Consider the following 18,922-nt stretch of genomic DNA (forward strand, 5'->3'; position numbering starts at 1 on the left):
AATATCACAAAACAAAATACCTTGGAAGGTTTTACAAAATGTTATAAAAAGTCTTGAGGTGGTAAAACGTTTCTGTATCTGTCCTTGTGGAAGCGGAGCTCAAACAGAAGTGTTCGGCTGGATGCCCAGTATGCGGTACAGACTGGTAAGGGGTCAGAATCCAACAATTATCCATAGCCATTCATCACAGTCATTTGAACGACCTCTGTATCAGCTGATGGTGTAATTCAAAAAGTGTGTTGCTCCAAATCAAAGAAGTCACTTGGTTGAGTGACGAAACGTTTCTTCCCCACATTCTTCTTATTGCTTAGATCAATGTCTGTCCCCCAGAACAGTCATGAAGTTACTGTCTTTACTGTGGCAGTAAGTGTGTAGTAGGTTTTTCACTGAATCTCTCAAATAAGGATTTTAGTATCTAGCCTGATTTAATTGATGTTCCATGATACATGTATTCTTTTTCTAGTGCAATTACATTTAGTACCTGGTGGTAGATGTCACTATGGACTACAATGTTGAGTGATGACTCATTTTTAGTGTTTTTCAAGTCATTTCAGTTCATTTCAGGTCAACAATATAGCAAGAAATCACAATGACAGCTGCATAAAGGTGCTTTATATTTTAAGGTAAAGACCCTGCAGTATAGGGGAGAAAAACCAACAATCAGTGGAGCCCCTTTGTGCAAACACTTTGCGATGGTGGGCAGGAAAAACTCCCCTTCATAGGAATAATTCTCTAGCAGAACCAGGCTCAGAGAGATGCATTTGGTGTGAGAGGTTCGGGGTTTGGGGAAAGAGAAAACAACCAACGATAGCATAAGGAGACAGAACGAAACACTAATGATATGCTGCAGCATATACACTGATCAGGTATAATATTATGACAACCTGACTAATATTGTATCGGTCCCTTTTTTGCTGCCTAAACAGCCCTGACCTGTTGAGGACTCTGCTAGACTCCTGAAGCAGTGCTGAAGGTGTAATGTGGTATCTGACACCAAGATATTAACTTTAGATCCTTTAAGTCCTGCAAGTTATGAGATGGGGGCACCATGCAGCAGACTTGTTTGTCCAGCACATCCCACAGATTCTGGATTGGAATGAGACACAGAGAATTTGGAGATCAACGCCTAAAACCCATTGTTGTGCTCCTCAGATGATTTATGAACAGTTTTTGTTTTGTGGTAGGGCGCATTATCCTGCTAAAAACACACCACTGTCATCAGTTTCCATGAAAGGGTGTGAATGGTCTGCAACGATACTTGGGTAGATGGTACGTGGCAGTTTGGGTGGTGGATGGAGATCAGCATGGGCACCCTGACCGGTCTGCAGCTGTGCAACAAACTCTGATGCTCTGTGTATTCTGACTCCTTTCTATCAGAGTCAACAAACTTTTTCAGCAGTTTCAGCTACAGCAGCTCATCAGTTAGATTGGACCACTGAGGTCAATCAGCCTTCGCTGTGCATCAGCGAGGCTTGCCTGCCCATGACCCTGTCACTGGTTCACCACTGTTTCTTTCTTGTCCTCTAGGACCCAGAAGTAAGCCTGCAGCCTGAAAGTGATATGCGTTTTTGGACAATATGAATACTATACTTAAAAAGTCTTTAAGATTTGATTGAGCCTGATGTTTTTGAAGACTTTGAATGTGAGGAGAAGGATTTTAAACTCAGTTTTGGATTTAATTGGGTCAGTGGAGAGAAGCTAATGTGGGGAAAATATGGTCTCTCTTCCTAGTCCTTGATGGTACTCCCACTGTAGTGAGTGGAGAGATTTAGAACAGCCTCATAATGAATTACAATGGACCAGTTCGGAAGTGATGAATTCATGAAGTGGTTTCTCAGCATCATTCTGAGACAGAATTGATCTAATTTTAAAAGTAGTGAGATGTTTTGCGAGAGAGATTTTCAATTTTTTTAATGTCTGTTTTCAATGTCTGTTTTTTTAATGTTTTTTTTGGGACTTTTCAATTTCTTTCTTTCACATATAAGATCCAATTAATTTCTACAAGATTTTCACCTTTTATAAGGTCTTAATGTTAACGTTACCTTCAGCAATTTATCATAATTTATTTTTTGACCTGTCACACTTCAAAATAATCATTTTGATATCTATGGCTTAGCTGTAGGTGTAATAAACCAGAAATATTATCTGAGCTATTCTTCACATCACCAACATCTTACAGTTGATTTCAATTTAGTTCAGACACTTTGATTTAACGGTTCAAAGTTACCCTTTGGACGGCCAGTGCAAGATTTTGTAATGCATAAAAAACACTTGAACAGAATCTGCTGCTCTCTATAATATCTGGATTTGGCCAGCTGAATTTGAAACCTTTTTGATCCCCCTTCCTTCTGTGTTGTCATCAGTAGGACTTATTTTCATTCACCTCTCAGGCATACATGGCTCAAATGGTCATTTCCCGCAGAGAATGATTTTCTTCCATGGAAATGGCCATCTCATTCCGCCAGAAATTTAATCTTCAGGACATCGTGGATAGATTAAGATGATGGATCATTTGAAATGTTTTGAGAGATACTTCACACGGAATTGGTGTTGGAAAATTGATCTGCGGCAACTCACTCTGCTTTTTCAAAAGGAAAACAAATGAGGAACCGTGTTGGGCCAAAAGATGAGAGACTGGTTTTGCAGTCAGTTTTCCTTGGTTTTGGCACAGTAGCTTTTGCCGATTGTGATTTCTGCATTACATCTTGGTCATTCCTACTCCTTTTGTGTGTTGCATTCAGGGTTTGCTGACCTCTGGAGTAGAATTTGAATCTCTGCCTGCAGCGCTGTCTCTGCCTGCCGAGTCTGGCCTGTACCCTGTTACTCTGGTTGGCGTCCCACGTACAGCCGGGAACATTACTGTCAACGGTCAGTGTGGCTGAAAAGATTTTTTCATTACTTGGATTGTTGCACATAATAATTAGCTGGAAAGATTAGCTTATGTTTTTGCACACACTTTTGAGTCAGACTCCTTTTTAAAGGTCAGTGGTTCACCATTCCACTCCAGTAATTTCATCCACTAAAGATTCTATTTTCTATTTGAACCCAGGTTACCACACGTCAGTGTTTGGTGTAACCAGTGATTGCCTGCTGGATGGCCTGCCTGGTGTGAAGACTAGCGGCTGTTTAGTGGAGGTCATTCCCGCTCTTCCTCGCCTCCAGCTCCAGACGTCACTGCCACGGTCAGGAACTCTCTGCACGCTGTCTTTGCTATGACACTAATTGTTCACTAACAGTCAGTGTAGAAAAGATCTGACTGTGTTGCTATGCTGATAATGTCACAGGTCTCAGTAGGCCAGGGGTAAACACTGGGTAAGCCTTGCTTTGCCAAATTGGGTGACGAAAGGTTTATATGTGGTTCACAACACCTGTTTAACAAAGATAACACTTCAACACTAATTACATTAGCTGGCAGCCAAATTAGCTAGACTGGGTTACATATATTTAATACAACATTTTGATGCCCACAGCAAAAGGCTAAAGTATTTCATAACTACTTGGTAAATTATTTAACCTCTGAAAATCATGTTATGCTTTATGGTTTCTCTCTACTAGCGTTGGCCTTTTGGCCTCATTTTTATCTTTAGTAAAGTAAATTGAAGTGTTAGACTGCGTCAACAGACAAGAACATTTTCCCATAAAAACATAGGAAGGGCAAAGAGTCTTGCTTTGTTCACCCATGATTGATGTGAACACCCTCAAACACCTTTAAAGCTTAAAGTCAGCACTTTAGCTTTATGGTCATTGTTTCATTGCACATCCATTGTGCTGAGGTACAGAGCCAAAACAATGACAAATGTGCGACTGTTGTACAACTCACGGACTCCTCTCTACTCATAGTTTTTACGCCCAAAAGTAAGAAAAGTTAACATTTTGAGTAGTGTGTTTTTGGCCAACGTGATGCAGTTTGCCCTCGAGTGCATGTGCAGGTTTCAGGTTTACACCATTATGTAAAAGTTGCCTGTGTTAGTATTTGTGTTTATTTCATGAAATGTTTGTGTTCAAGTATAGCTATGAAAAAGGGATCGCTTTGTGGCTGAGTGGTCTTAAGGTCATACCAATTACAAACCAAAGTTATATCATAGCAAGCATATTGGGATCCTGTGGTGAGAACAGAAACACTTCAAAGAAATCAACAGTGTAAAGCTTATTTTAAACCCAGGTCATGAACCACATTATAGCCCAAGATTGTGTGTTATTTGAGAAATGAAAGTAGAAGTCATGTGGTAAGATTTCTACCAGTAAATAGCAGGTAATGCACGCCGTCTGGACTTTTGTAAATCATTCTGACAGGAAAGCTGCTTTAAAATTCACTATTTAGGTCATGCCTGTGTAAGTACAGCACTCATCAGCTTTTGATGTGGAAAATCTTTTTATTCTCTAATGCTGGAATATAGTTCGTGTGTCTACTCGAACAGAAGTGTAATATTTGGCTCTAGTGTGTGGTGTTCTCACAGGATGCACAGGTAGACCTTGAGTTTTGACTTCAAAGCTCTGAGAGTCTCTACAGGGTGCCTCACAGACTTTTTTTGCCTACAGCACTAAACGGCAGTATCTAAGGCTCCACTTTTCACATTTATACCATTTGAATTCTAAACATTAACTCAAAATTTGTAGTTTTAATATTTTAGAACATTGAAATTCTAGTTTGGAGACTGAATCTTTTGCTGGCATGCCCCATGTCATTAAAAATAATATTTCTGAGTCCAAATGTGGCAGGAGCGGGTTAGTGTTGTTGCCTGCAAGACGGTCCTGAGTTCAGTTCCCACCATCTGGCCTCAGGGTCTTTCTGTGTGGGGTTTGCATGTTCTCCCCAGGTACTTTGGCCTCCTCCCACTACAGACATGTATTTAGTGGGGTTAGGTGATAATTCTAAATTGCCCACAGGTATGAATGCGACTGCAAATAGTTGTCTGTCCCTGTGTTAGCCAGGGTGTACCCCTCCTGCCCTAAGGCAGCTGGAATAGGCTCCAGCCCCCCCCCCCCCCCCCCCCCCCCCCGTGACCCTGAATTGGATACGCAGAAGAGAATGGATGGATGCTCATTCAGTGCAAATGAATGCTGAAGCATCACTGAAAAGGCTCCAAGTTAATCTTACAGCTTCAATAAAATGATCGGTGTGGTTGTTCTCAGACATGCTACAATAAAGTTTAAAGTTCAGGCTTCCATGAAAATGAAGATTTATGAGGTTTAGAAAGGTCAGATGTTGGCTGTAAGTTAGCTAGTTAATTTGACATCTAAAGATCATATACCATTTCCAGCAAGATAGAGCACTGCTTTAATTTTGGTTGTAAATTAAGATGTAAAGCTAAATAGCAGCAGTGTTTGAAAGCTTAGTGAAATAGGACAGGTTGAAATAATTATCTATGTCGTGGCTAGCTGCTAGGCTAACATAATATATGAGGAGACACACACACCTTCATCTATCCTGAGAAGCAGCACCTTAAACTCTCTTTTGAATAAAATGGGGGGGTGGCTCAAGACTTCTACATACCACATGATGCATATATGATTGTATTTCAAGGCTATTCACCTAATCTGTGATTAGTTATAATGGCCATGTGTTTCTCTGAACCTACCTACAGGTCAGCCTACACACCTCACCCCATGTCCAAAGAAGAGCTGTCTAGCTCCGTGTCTGTCCAGCTGTTCAACGGAGAGACGCAGCAGTTGACCATCACCTTAGAGAACATTGGATCTGAGGACATAGAGACTTTGGAGCTCACTTCTAAGATTGTCAGCACCAAAGGTAAGCACCCTCAGCAAGATGAGCCAAGTCTGTTTATTATACCTTTTTGTTCAATTTTCTAGCTCTCGATTTAGATTTACAACCGAAATTGTGAAAGTTCAAAACACAGTAGGATTGCAGAAGAAAATGTGGATTGAAAAAAAATGTGCTAAAACAATCAGAGTGCATTGAGTGTCTTATCTGTGTTGTAGTTGCAATAGGCTTTGATGGACTTTACTGTCCACTTAGTTTTTGCTCCAGCCTCCTGCAGCCTGCTTGTCCACAGTGCTGCAGGGGTCGCTACCTTGTTGTATGTGCATGGGGACCTTTCATGCTCTTGTGGCTTTCCAGTCTGTGTTCTGTCTCTTTGTTCAACACCTGCTCAGGCCGTCTGATCTCTGCAGTCCCCCTCACTCTGTTTCTCTGTCACTCGCTGGCTTTTGTTCTCCTTTAATGTGTGGAAAAAGGAGGCAATTTATTTATTCTTTTGAAAAACAAAGTTGTCTGGCATTTACTCCAGTTTGCACAGTGTTGAAGTAACTTTTATTTTACTTAACTGTCGATGGTATATTTTAGTATCTGTGCAGCTGCAAATGTAAAGTCTCCTGCTGTTACTTTTTTGTTTAAATCAGAGTGGAACCAGCTGTCATTAACTCTACAATGGGTGTCCTTTAAGCAGCTTTGCTTTAACATTGTCAAGCTTTTGCTTTAGTAAGTCACCTGTTAAGGTGCCTGGGTCGTCGACCCAGTGTTTCGTGTTTTTGGTTCTTTGATTTTGTTTGTTTCTTTATATTCTAGATTTCTTTGTCTTACGGGTTATTGGATTATTTTAATTGTAGGTTCTCTGTGTGGGTTTTGTTTGTTTGTCTTCTGGTTTTCTGTCTGTGATCCATAGTTGCTGTCTCCCATGTCTGCTGTATCCCCATGTCAAGTCTGTGTCTCTGTGTTATGTTTCCTGTTTTACTTTGAAGCTCCATGTCTTATGTTAATCTGTCTGGTTTTGCTTCCTTTGTCTCGTTAGTAGGTCTGGGTATCGTCACTGATTTCTAGAATCGATTCGATCCACGATTCGATTCGATTCAATTCGATTTGAATCTGGGAAATTTTGCCTCAGACAGTCAGAAATATTATAATTCAGATCAATACATTTACATATTTTTGTATCTATAAAAAGGAAGCTGACACTTTCCAGACTTTATCAAAGGTGTGAGCGTCACAGCAGATGCTTTTGTGTCAAAGTAGCTGAAGATAAAACACAGAAAAACATGAAGGTGATTTTCCTGGCCTGGGGTTTTACAAAAATATTCTGCAGTAGATCACAAACGAAAGAAAACCATTAATCAACTTATGAACATTACCTCTGAAGTTACAGCGGTTTTATCAGAGACACGACTAAGCGTTTTGCATTTTGTACAATTTTAAAAAGTTTAAATTTGTTCAGTATTGAACGGCAGAAGTTAGGTTTTCTTTTCGGAAGTAAGTAAAAGGAAAAAAAAAAAAAAACATCGGCCGACAGCGCTGTAAATAACTGTAGTCTTGTGCGTAACAAGCAAGCGAATAATGCAGAAAACAGATTTCGGGGATAGACGGGAAACTGTTCTTGAAGTACAGAGAGAGAGAGAGAGAGAGCTGTGCATGAAGTGTGATTTAATTGGTGAAAGCAAAACAGCAAAAGTCAGAGGGAGTCCATGACGATGTTTATGTGAAGCGTAGTTTGGATCTTCGTTTGCTGCTCGTTCGGTCAATATTGTTTGGAGAGAGATAAAACTAACAGATTTAGAATCAGCGCAAAAAGGGTGTGAACACAAAGTGCGGACCCGCCGAAACATCAGAATCAGCGAGCTGTCGGCTTTCAGCCCCGACCGTGTCCGTGCCGTCGGGTGAGAAAGGCGACATCTCACTGATTCTGATCTGCGGGTCTGCGCTTTGTGTTTACGTCTTTGTGCAGAAGCCGTGTACCTGCTCTCATTTAAAAGCGAGTCATCAGTGATTTTTGTTATTCTTTCAGCAAGAAAGAATATATGCTAGCTGTTAAAGTTGGAAAAACCTGTAGTAAACAAAATGTGAAAATAAATCAAAACATGTTTAGTATTTTAGATTCTTCAAAATAGCCCCCCTTTGAGATTTCCTTTGTTGCACACTATTGGTATTCTCTTAATGAGCTTCATGAGGTAGTCACCTGAAATGGTTTTCCAACAGTCTTGGAGTTCCCACAGATGTTGAGCACTTGTTGATCACCTCCTCCATGCACGGCGGGGACCATGCACGCAGTCTCCTGAACAGTTGATGTAGAGATGTGTCTGAACTGGAACTCTGTGTGGCATCTATTTGGGTTCTGATCCGAGGTGCCGTTAATGTGAGATTTCCTTGACTTTCAGTGCTTAAAGTCGTTTCTCTTTACTTAGCGGATTGGTTTTTGCCATAATATGAATTCTAACAGTTGTTAAATAGGGCTGCCAGCTGTGTATCAACCTGACTTCTGCACAACACACCTGATGGTCCCAAACCCATTTAGAAAGCAATAAATTGCACAAAGCAAAGGGTGGCTACTTTGAGGAATCTAAAATGCAAGACATATTTAGAGTTATTCATCCAATTTTTTCTTTGCTACATAATTCCAGAGATTTTGCTTTATGTTATCCGATGTCTTCAGTATATAGCTACAATGTAGAAAGTAGCAAAAATAAAGAAAAAACATTAAATGAGAAGGTCCAAACTTTTGACTGGTAATGTGTATATATATATATACTGTGTGTGCGTGTTTGTTCTAAGCTATACAAGTTCAAAATCTGACTCAAAATTCCATCTCCAGGTGACAGTGTTCGGAAAGTTTTCTCTGTAGTAAACAAAACATGAAAGCCAGTGTGTGTCCTGAGAATTTGGTGGTGCAGTGGCTACCACTGTTCAGGTCCGCGGGTTGGCTGGGTCCTTTCTGTGGCTTTGGTGCGTCCTCCCACAATACAAAGGCAGGCTTTTTTTGTTAACTGGTGATTCTAAATGTGGCACATTGGTTTAGAAAACACCTTGGTACGTAGTGAAATGCTTATCACATATTATTGTAAAGTAACTGCCATTAAGTCTAAATACTGGCAAATTTTTATTGGACAAAACGTAAAAATAATGACGCCGGTTATTGTGGGTTATTTCCAAGTGCTTCGTTTTCTGACACTGAACCACTGCATTAGCATTAATAGCTGGAAGCATTCCAGTTTATGAGAAACCAGTGTCACTTGACCATATTTAAAATCATTATTGATTTCTTTACTCGGAGCTGTCTCCACTGGTAAAATGCTACTCCAGTTATTCTTGCTGTAAACTATTTTAATTTATAACGAGTACCCTAAATTATTCAACACTACCAAGAGCAAAACTTATCATAGCTTTTAAAATATTGCTTCTATTACTCTCTCCTGTGTCGCTATGTAAATTCAATTTTACATTTTTCTTTTTTCAGATGCAGACAGAAGTCTGTTGACATTTTCACTTGTTAATTCTGACAAAAACACCTTTCTTCCCCACATACTAAAGTAGATCCTGCCAAGAAAATACCTTTGTATATCCTCAGTTTAGCCTCAGAAATACAGACATTTAAAATGAAGGAAAGATTTCTTGAAGCTTTTTTTTTATTTTTATAAAACACTCTGACTCCCTGTGGTATCAGTGGGAGTTTAATCACGCAGCGATGAGTGAAGGAGGAGAAGCTGGGAGCAGTTTCCTTTTATCTGAAACTGATCTGACTTTTCTGAAATGGCTTCAAAATTCTGTGATGACAGGCTCCATGCCTCCTCTGCCCAAGGGTTAACACTCATGCGGTCAGTCTAGTCTGACTTTTCTTGGTCTTTCACATATGTTGAAGACTCTATTGTGTAGAGATGGCACAAGCCTTTGGTGTCCAGTCCTGATGTAGAATTTATAACTCAGCGACAGCAGGATGAGAGAGGTGCTGCGCTTTACTCTTGCCTTCTATATAAAAGCGCTGCCCAGTTTTTGATTTAAGATAGATAGTAATTTGCTGGTCAATGGTAAATGGTACAAGACTTACAAGATTTGAACACAGTAATCCACTGATGTCTACCTCTTAGAAGCTTGTTGCATCTCACACATCCAAGCTCCCTGCTGGCTGGACTCCAAGGAACAACGTAGTCTCTCTAGTTAACAAAGCATTCTCTTTGAAATAAAACTGTGGTACCGTTTTGTTTGTTTTATGCTGCAAATATAGCGTTGCCTCCCAGGGAATGTTATTTTCAGAGTTGGATGAAGAAGTGATAAATATTCTGGGTCCAAATTTGAAACATCCAGTGCCTCAATAATATCAAAGACACAGATGAAATATCATTACTCTACCCAAGGATTTGAGCAGTATCATTAAATCCGACAACCAGTCTTTTTTTTTTTTAATATGCTGAGTGTTATTATCTTATACAATTCTTCAGAGCTACAGTGTTTAAGACCTTATGTGAAAAAGGTCCAACTATAAAAAAGGTTTTTGTTTTAAGTACTTAAACTTCTTAATTGTCCAAAGAAGATACAGCAGAAAGCTCTTCTCTTCTCCTCCTTTGTTGTTCAAATTCCTTGTGAAAGAAATCTTCTGTTCTTCTTTTGTTTTTAAGTCTTTGCTGTTTTATCTTTATCCAGCCCTTTCAAGTCCTTCCTCTTCTTTGAATGCTTATCTTCTCCAGTTTCAGTTCTTCTTATTCCTCTGATTCAAACTGATTCTCTTTTTCTTTTCCTTTAAATTTTTGTCTGCTAAGGACCAGTATTCGTAGTCAGACCAACAACAGTAGCACTTATCCATTGAGCCCCCCTGAAAGTGTAGTTATGGTATAACTTATTTAGTGCTTTTAGGTCATCATTAGTCACAAGTGCCTTTTTCCTGTCTTCTTTTTTTTCTTTTCCTGTTTTATTCTCTGATTCTCAACAATAGGACTTATAAATCTTTCTGACACATCAGTATCCCCAATTTTTAGAGTCAATATCAGTGAACCATCAAATGCATGAAAATGCACATGAAAGCAGGGCTTTTTTTGTTACCATCTGGAAATAAAAGTTTCTTTCTAGGCATCCTTTTTAAATGCATTAAAGATATGGTCACTTTAATTCACAGATATGGTCGCTTTGTTTAATACTGGCTGTGGTCAACACATTACTCTTAACGCTTGAAATAGGGCTGTGCATCAAATCTCAATCTGAGTTGCTAATGCACTCACACTCTGTACATTAAAAGGCAAGCTACCATCCAATTTCCGCTGCCTACCGTGGTCCAGGTCACAGGGGCAGCAGTCTAACCAGAGATGCCCAGACCTCCCTCTCTGCAGTTATCTCCACCTCTTCTCGGTGGACACTGAGGCATTCCTAAGCGACCTCACGGACATCTCTTCAGCATGTCCTGGGTCTGCTCTGGTCCCACGGGCTAAGACTGTTAGATACGCCTCACCTATGGGGCGCCCAGGAGGCATCATCGTCTGATGCCTGAACTGCCTCTACTTTAGTCTTGAACTGGGTCTCAAACTTGAAGATTTTTCACCACAGCTGCTTGTTATTCTGCTGCCAACCACTCCAGTGCAAGCCGTAGGTGATGGCTTGGTAGACTAACAGAACCACGTCATCTGCAAGAAGCAGAGACAAAATCCTGAGACCACCGTACTTGACGATCTCCACGTGGCTCGAACACTTGAGCAACACTTGAACAGATGATAAAGAACTGGTGAAGTCCAACACCCTTCAGGAATGAGTTTAACTTGTTTTGAGAAATGTGAACCAAGTATTTTGGATGCATTCCAGCACATTCTCCAAGTCCACAAAATACCAACATACTGGTTGGGCAAACTTCCACACACCTCAAGCCATCATGCTCCGTGGAGTAGACAGCAGTGGACCCAAATGCAGACAAACGAAACATGGAAATGGAACTTGATTTTAACAAAAAGTGTGCCTTTTATTCGGGCCAAAAACACAACGTTAACCAAACATGAAATCCAACTAAATGAGAAACTAATCACAAAAACCTAAACTGGGAAAACTAATAATATGCCCCATCACACCTTCAGATCGCCAAAGGCATTCTGACCCAGTAGAACAGTGGAGTTCCTAGGTGCACATAATATTACATTGTTGTTTGACTTCTCCTGGTTAGACATTTCTTTCATGCTAACTTTCCAGCTAACTTTTGTATGTTTTATTTCTGCTTTGTAACATCTACTGTACGCAACAAGTTCCAGGTAATATACATCATAATTGCATGAAGCCCTCTCATTCTTTGATCTAATTGTGACACAATGACCACAATCCAGATTGCATTCCTATTTCCATGGGTGCAGTGTTGCAGGCTTTGTTACAGTACAAAGAAAGAAACCCTGTAACCAATAAAGTATCACATCTGAGCTGTGAGACCTTTGAAGGCCATTTTAATGTCAGATCGGCTTCCGTCTGTAGTGTGTCACAGGACATCTTTTAAAAAAAAAATTCAATTTAGTTTTGCTTTGCTCCTCAAGGCTGTCTGTGATGATACTGCCTGTTGAAACGGTTTAAATGGTCTTATTGAATAATGCACTCAGGATGCACTGTTACTAGGAACAATTTTTGAATAGAAGTTACAAACAGGAAACATTTTTACAGTAGTAGTAGTTTAATTTGGATATTTTTCCAGTGTTCTGCTTTAGGTCTGTGGTAGTTGGTGCATTTGAAGTGAGTACTACTGAGTCTAGAAGCACTATTGAGTTTTTATGGATTTTCTTTCTACCAATCTACACAGTATTATAGTATTGTATTGGTTGTTCTTAGAGCTGCAATAGCTGAGAAGGGAGAGAGGTGGTACAAAAATGACTCAAATGCATGAATTCATTTGATCTGCTTTGGTCAAATTGTAATAAACTTCTGTTTGCTCAGATAAGTTTCATCTTTTGTTTGAACGAGTGTTTTCTGAAGCCTATCGTGGCTAAGAGTGAGTTGAGACTGTCTAAAGTCCAAGTGAAATTAAACATTTGCTATGCTCATTCATCTTTGGAGTAATAATAAAATACCGAATACTGTTTTTGTACAGCCGTGAACTCTTGTATAAACCAGATGCATCAGCATTGTGCCATAGGCAGGAGGTCACGCTGACAAGCAGCCTGTCAGCTGCGGTCAATCAACCACAGACACTGAAAGGAAAAGAAACTGTGCACTAAGCAACAAGAGGATTTGAGCAGAGCAACAAAGAGATGTCGTCTTTGTGTCTCAAGTTTGTCAGAGTCACTGAATCTAATCTGTTTTGGAACATACAGTAGATGCCTTGATAAATAATGTATTCCTACATTCTTAGAAAATAAAGTACATTACGTTACAAATTTAGCCTTTAAAAAAGGTCCAAACTTGAGATCAAGGATTTTATATATTTTTATTACGAGTTATACATACACTTGTAAAATGGACTGGTGTTTCAATAGCACTGCTCTAGTGTTAAAAACGGCTCAAAGCTGTATCTGTTTTTACATCTGAACCTGCAAATGCAGCCAACTTAGGCAGTGCTGATTCCTGCATTACTTATGTGCTTCTCATTTAACCCAAACAAATAAGGAAACGGGAAGGCTTTAAAAACGAATTATCAAATTTTATTTTTTAAATATTTTGTGAAATTTAAATTCTCGCCTCATATTGCATCTTTAAATCTTGAATAAGTTGCGTAAAAATTAGTAGATATATACATCTATCTATCTATAGCCAAAAAAGGTACACTTGGTCATCTTAAGGTGTAATAATTAACTCAAGTGGCACATTTGTGTAGATTGTAGGGACAGAAGCTCTGAATTAAGATGTTGAGTTTATATTTGCGGGTAATGTTACATTTGGAATGCTGTACTTGTAGGTAGTTGTTCAAATTTTATTCTAGATGTAGATGATTTTCATGTATTGGAGTAGAGAGAATTCATATATTGAATAACAAGCTCCCGCTGTTATTTGATGAAGCCTTTTGTTAAAGCTTTCTAGTCAGAAAATGACTGTTAGGCCAAAACAAACATGCTGCCTCAGAGGAAGAACAGCCTGGTGGGCTGCATGATACAACCTTACCCCCTAATTGGATTGCAGTGCAGTTGATCATCCACTTCTTTTCTGTGTAACTTCATCTTCTTTGTTGCTGTCACTTGTGAAACCCCTGCAGCTTCAAGTAGTGTGGCTTAAATAAGGCAAGCCCTAGAAGAAATGACCACATTTTAGCGACTATGTATTTTTAGTCTGGTTGGGTAAGATTTCTACTAATGTCCCACTATTTAATAATGAGGAATTGTACACTTCAACTTGTATTATTTAACAGTTTAGCAGTCAACTCAGATGTTTTCACATGTAATTTATTTGCATCCTTGTTTTTAAATGTGCAGTGTGTAAAATCTCAGATGGTAGAATCCTGAGAAATCTCTGCATACAAATTTAATGTGACGATGGACTGTAAAGGACAGGGAACTGGTCTCCCTTCTTCCCCAGTCACTGTAAGTGGTTTAACCCTTTAGTCTTCTAGTCAGGGATCCTTAAGCAACGTGCAGAACTCCAGATTGCCCCGATGCATATGTTGCAGAAAAAGTAAGAGTAATAAGCTGTGAGAATGTTTGCTGAGAAAAAGCTGGAAAAGAGGTATGAAAAATATGTTTCTTTAGCATCCTCTTTGGTATCACCACAAAGTCCAAAATCTAGCTTCTGTGAAGGTCCTGTTGCTGTGAAAAATAGAATATACAGATTTGGGGATAGCTTATCCTGACATCCAGGCAGGGGGAGGCCTTGCTTATATGTGCAAGACACTCAGAAACCACATAGAAGTAATATACTAGCATAGATGCTGCTGGTCTGGTCCCTGAACCCTTCAGAAGCTGAAATTCTTTCCTAAACTGGGAAAATTTTGGCTGTTAAAACTACAACTTTTGATCCTCTCAGTTCCCAAACACTTACTGTGTGGATTGTAAAAAGAAGAGATGATGCAACACATGCTGCTTTCTCAGAGAAAGACTTTACGTACAGATAGTTCAGCAAAAAACTTGCACATTTCATTTACTGTACATGTTATCATTGAGTAATTTTAAGAATCCAAAAAAGTGCAAACAAGGACGCTCGGGTGACAGACAATGTAGAAGAGAGGGGCAGAGTCCAAATTGGCTTTCTTCTTTTTTTTCTGCGATGCAGTGAAGAGATGATGCTTTTTGCAGTGTGTATAACTGACACTGCAGCCTTACCCCATCTTCTTTTATACCAAAATACTGTTTTGTTTTATATATTTTGTTATCTAGGCTTTCAGAAAGCTTCAGCTACAGTTTCTGTAGTTACGCAACAGTTTTCAAAAAAACTTTTGTTTTTCCCCCCATCAGCCGATTAAAACAAATGGGTTTACCCCCAGATTTACAAACCTTAGGCTCTGGAACAGAAAATCTCCTCTGCGATTCCTAAACATGGTCTGGAGACTAAAGCAGGAACAATGGATATCATAATGCAGAGAATGTCTTCAAGAAAGTCAACAAGCGCTCACTTTAAACATAAACTTGTCATAAACAGAAATGACTCTTGAAGCATCAAAACATTTTTTGAGCATCTTTATTTTACCTTGTTCTCTTGGAGTGCCGGGACCCTTTTTGATAACTATTGTAAACAGATCATTACATCATTCTGCTGCTGTCTATGTTAGAGGCGATCACCTTATAAAAAGGGTTTGGGTTCCTTTAAAATGTGCATGTCAGGGTTGGGTAGAGGTGCCTTTCATATCAGATCATAGCAAAACATTTTGATTGTGAGAAAACGTAACTCTAAATAACTGACCACTTTGATAATTGTACCCTCTCCGTGTGTCTGTATAAGGAAAACAGGTGCAGATGGAAATGTATGCAAGAAACAAGTGTATAGTTTTATACATGTCTGCAAAACATCATGGTGTCTGTACACCGATCAGGCATAAAACTACGAACACATGCCTAATATTGTGTTGTTCCTGCTTTTGCTCCCAAAACAGGAAAAGTGAGATCAACTTTTTCAGCACTTACAGTAGCTCATCTGTTAGATCGGACCATACAGACCAGCCTTCAATACCCACATGCATCAGTGAGCCTTTGCCACTTACAACTCTGTCACTGGTTCATTACTGGTCCTTTCTTAAAACACCTAGTGACCACAGCAGACCAGGACCACCCTACGAGAGCTGCTGTGACCCAGTCCTCTAGCAACACAACTTGGGCTTTTTCAAACTTGATCAAATCCTTACGCTTCTAACACATTAACTTTGATGATAAAATACACTCGTATAAGGATTGTGATTTACCTCTTATTAGAAAAGAACATCTTTAGTTAGTATGTTATTCAAATCCATTTGAAAAACAAAACAACCATCAAGTAAGCATCAGTACCGCCAACCGGTGCTGCTAATGATGTTAATGTTAACTGTTTTTTTTCTTTACATTTGAAACACAGTTTTTGCAGTAATGGGTATAAAACCTCAAAGATGATCAATGATTTACAGCACTCATGTTAAAGCTGTGTGTTAGTTTTAGATGAGTTGAAGCAGACATCTTAAAAAGAATTGGCTGGCAAAAATTTCACAAAACATTCTTCCGCTTGACTTAAAGTTGGTGTAAATTCGGATTGAGCTGGAGTAAAAATGGAGCAATAAAAACCAAAACATGTTGTTTTGGTGGCGGATGGAAGCATTCAATGTGTTTTTTTTTTCCTGGATTGAACAGACAGCATCATTCATCACAATCATGAAAGTAGGTGCCATGTTTTCACCATCTTTAGCATTCATTTAAGGTTACGTTGTCTCTTAACATAATTTTCTTTGAGCTTTTTCTTCTTCAGCGACTTAACGAGGCCCACCTGGATGAATTAACGGCACCAGCTGTTCAGCGGAAAATGTGTTGATTTGCATGTTTTCTTTGCTAATTTTTTTTGTGCTACATTTAGATGGAAAACTAATCACTACTTTAACATTGCACACTAAGATTGAGTGAGAATGTGTCAGGTGCACAAATTCTCATTGCATATTTTGTGTCTGGCCTCCTGTGGAGTTGAGTGTCGTCAGGTTTCATGCATTGATAAACTTGTGGTACTTCATATTTTTCTCCCTAGGCGTTGTTCAGTCATACATATACTCAGCATTATGATATCACGCCTGGGCTGCATGTCTGATCCAGTCTGGGGACAGAGGCTGTGGTAGTGTAGCACCATGTGGACAAAACTAGTCTTTCCTGATCATCGTGTTACTTGTTCCCACCTGTGCCTCCTTTGTCATAAACTGGTAGTGGCTTTAGACAGGCCACAGCTGAGAGAGCCTCGCTCTCCATTCTCTCTGGGAGCTGAATGAATAAAAGATGAGCACAGTCACAATAGGAAGACATCTGTGGCAAAACAAACAAAACATTACTCTTTCTGCCGCAGCGCGCGCACACAGCCATCTTGGAATATGAGACCGCGCCATTTTCCCAGAAATAAATATATATTCATACGACTGTATAGATAACAAAGGTAGCAATTTATTGTATTAGTTTTAAATAAGCATAGACATAAACTGAATCGTTTCTTAATAGCAGAAAATAAACTGGTGTCAGACCTTTCGTTCATCACTGTAACTTCATTGCTGCGCTTTAGATATAAACCTCGCTTCAGTCGTCTTTCAGAAACACTTCTGTACAAATTCATGTCTCACGAGGATGAAATACTTTTGTCTGCACAGCCCGTAACATGAAAGGTAAACGGGATTATTAATGCTCCAGTGACTGTGTTACCATGAGCAGACTGTCGGCTGCCTCTGTGTTTCTTTGTCATTTGACTCCATCAGGATGACTCCCTTCGGAGTACTAGGGGCACCTAACACATGTTCTGGTTTTGATGGGGCCAGTGCAGCTAATCACAGTCACTCAAGACAATGCTTGGAAGAATTATTATTTTTATTATTATTATTCTTTTTAAAACAGAAGCTGCGTCAAACTATACAGAGCATATAAGGAGGACAGGAAACAGCTGTCATTTTCCTACTTTCTGCTGTAGTCACATTAGCAAACACAGTGGTTGGAGACCAGTGCACGAACAAAATGTTTGTGGTGGTCTGTCAATGACTTGCACAATGGTTGCTTTTAAGCCAAGGATCTTTCACATTCAGTTGGTATTTTCAAATAAACATAATAAGATGGAGTTAATCTGCTCTTTGTGGTTGAAGGAGGTCAAGTTAGCAATTTCATGCAAACTGTTTGTGATGATACGGTGATTAACTGTGATGAATTGGAGAAAATCTGTTGCCGTCTACTTACATTCGGTGTCCAGTCAGAACCTCACAGATGTGAAATTCCTCGACTCACTTTCATATTTGAATACGACTAGAATACAGTCAGTTGTCCACTGGTTGAGTTGTAAAGAGACACAGGCTCATCGGAGTAGACTGACTCAGACTGACCGCAATGGGTTGTGTAAATTGGAAAGCAATTACATGACAACAAGAGTTGGGCCGCAATTGTTTGAAGACAGGTTGCCTCCCATCACCTTGTAATCAAAGTTAGTCACTGCAACAACTATAATTCTTAACACTTGTTGCTTTAGCTCTCAAAAATGTACATTTACACAGAGAAGGTTGAACGCAGGTGATCAAATCTGATTAAACAGGACTGCATTTTGTCCCGTGAGGTTATTTAAGTGTATTTGTGATGGTTCATTAAAAAAAAGATCTGGTCATCAACAAAGGAGAGCTCCATAGCAGAATCAGCCAGAACAGTGGCTCAGAGAAACGCAGCTCTTGAATCTACAGACAGACTTGATCATGAGAAATGTGTCTGACTACTGATTTTATTAAGCTAGAGATTTGTAATCTTAATTTGAAATGATTGGTTTTTCAGAAGAATTACGCAAATTGGGCATTAGCTTGACGTTTGTTTGAAAATTGAAAATGATATTCATAAATCTCTTTAAAATTCGAATGTAGAGCGCATCTTTAACCCAACACAGCTGAGCAATACAACTTTCACAGTGGTGTTATTGATTACATGGCTTTTAAAATTAGCTCTGCTTTGCACTGGTGGCCTGTACTTTCGCCCTATTGCACCTCAGACAGGCCTCATTTCTGCTGCTATTCTTGTGACTTGTAATCAAAGAGTGTGATGACATCATCCACAATCATAGCTGTTTACCTGTAGAAATGTGAGGCCTGATGTTGCATATTTAAATAAATAGCTTCCCCCTTTCCCCTTTCATTTACTTCAT

General features: G+C 39.4%; 1 protein-coding gene across 6 annotated transcripts in view; it reads left to right on the forward strand.

The window, feature by feature from the left end:
- trappc9 (trafficking protein particle complex subunit 9) overlaps positions 1 to 18,922 on the forward strand; it is a 235,097-nt gene that overhangs the window by 54,928 nt on the left and 161,247 nt on the right. For all 6 annotated transcript variants that reach the window (XM_085445318.1, XM_085445320.1, XM_085445323.1 and 3 more), the window contains 3 exons: positions 2,742 to 2,868; positions 3,050 to 3,182; positions 5,586 to 5,749. In XM_085445318.1, the coding sequence (XP_085301444.1) occupies positions 2,742 to 2,868; positions 3,050 to 3,182; positions 5,586 to 5,749 (424 nt within the window). The remainder of the gene's footprint in view (positions 1 to 2,741; positions 2,869 to 3,049; positions 3,183 to 5,585; positions 5,750 to 18,922) is intronic.

This window comes from Copadichromis virginalis, linkage group LG22, assembly GCF_057382275.1.
Source record: "Copadichromis virginalis isolate Kocher_CV1m ecotype Utaka linkage group LG22, C_Virginalis_male_GT1.1, whole genome shotgun sequence".
NCBI lineage: Eukaryota > Metazoa > Chordata > Actinopteri > Cichliformes > Cichlidae > Copadichromis > Copadichromis virginalis.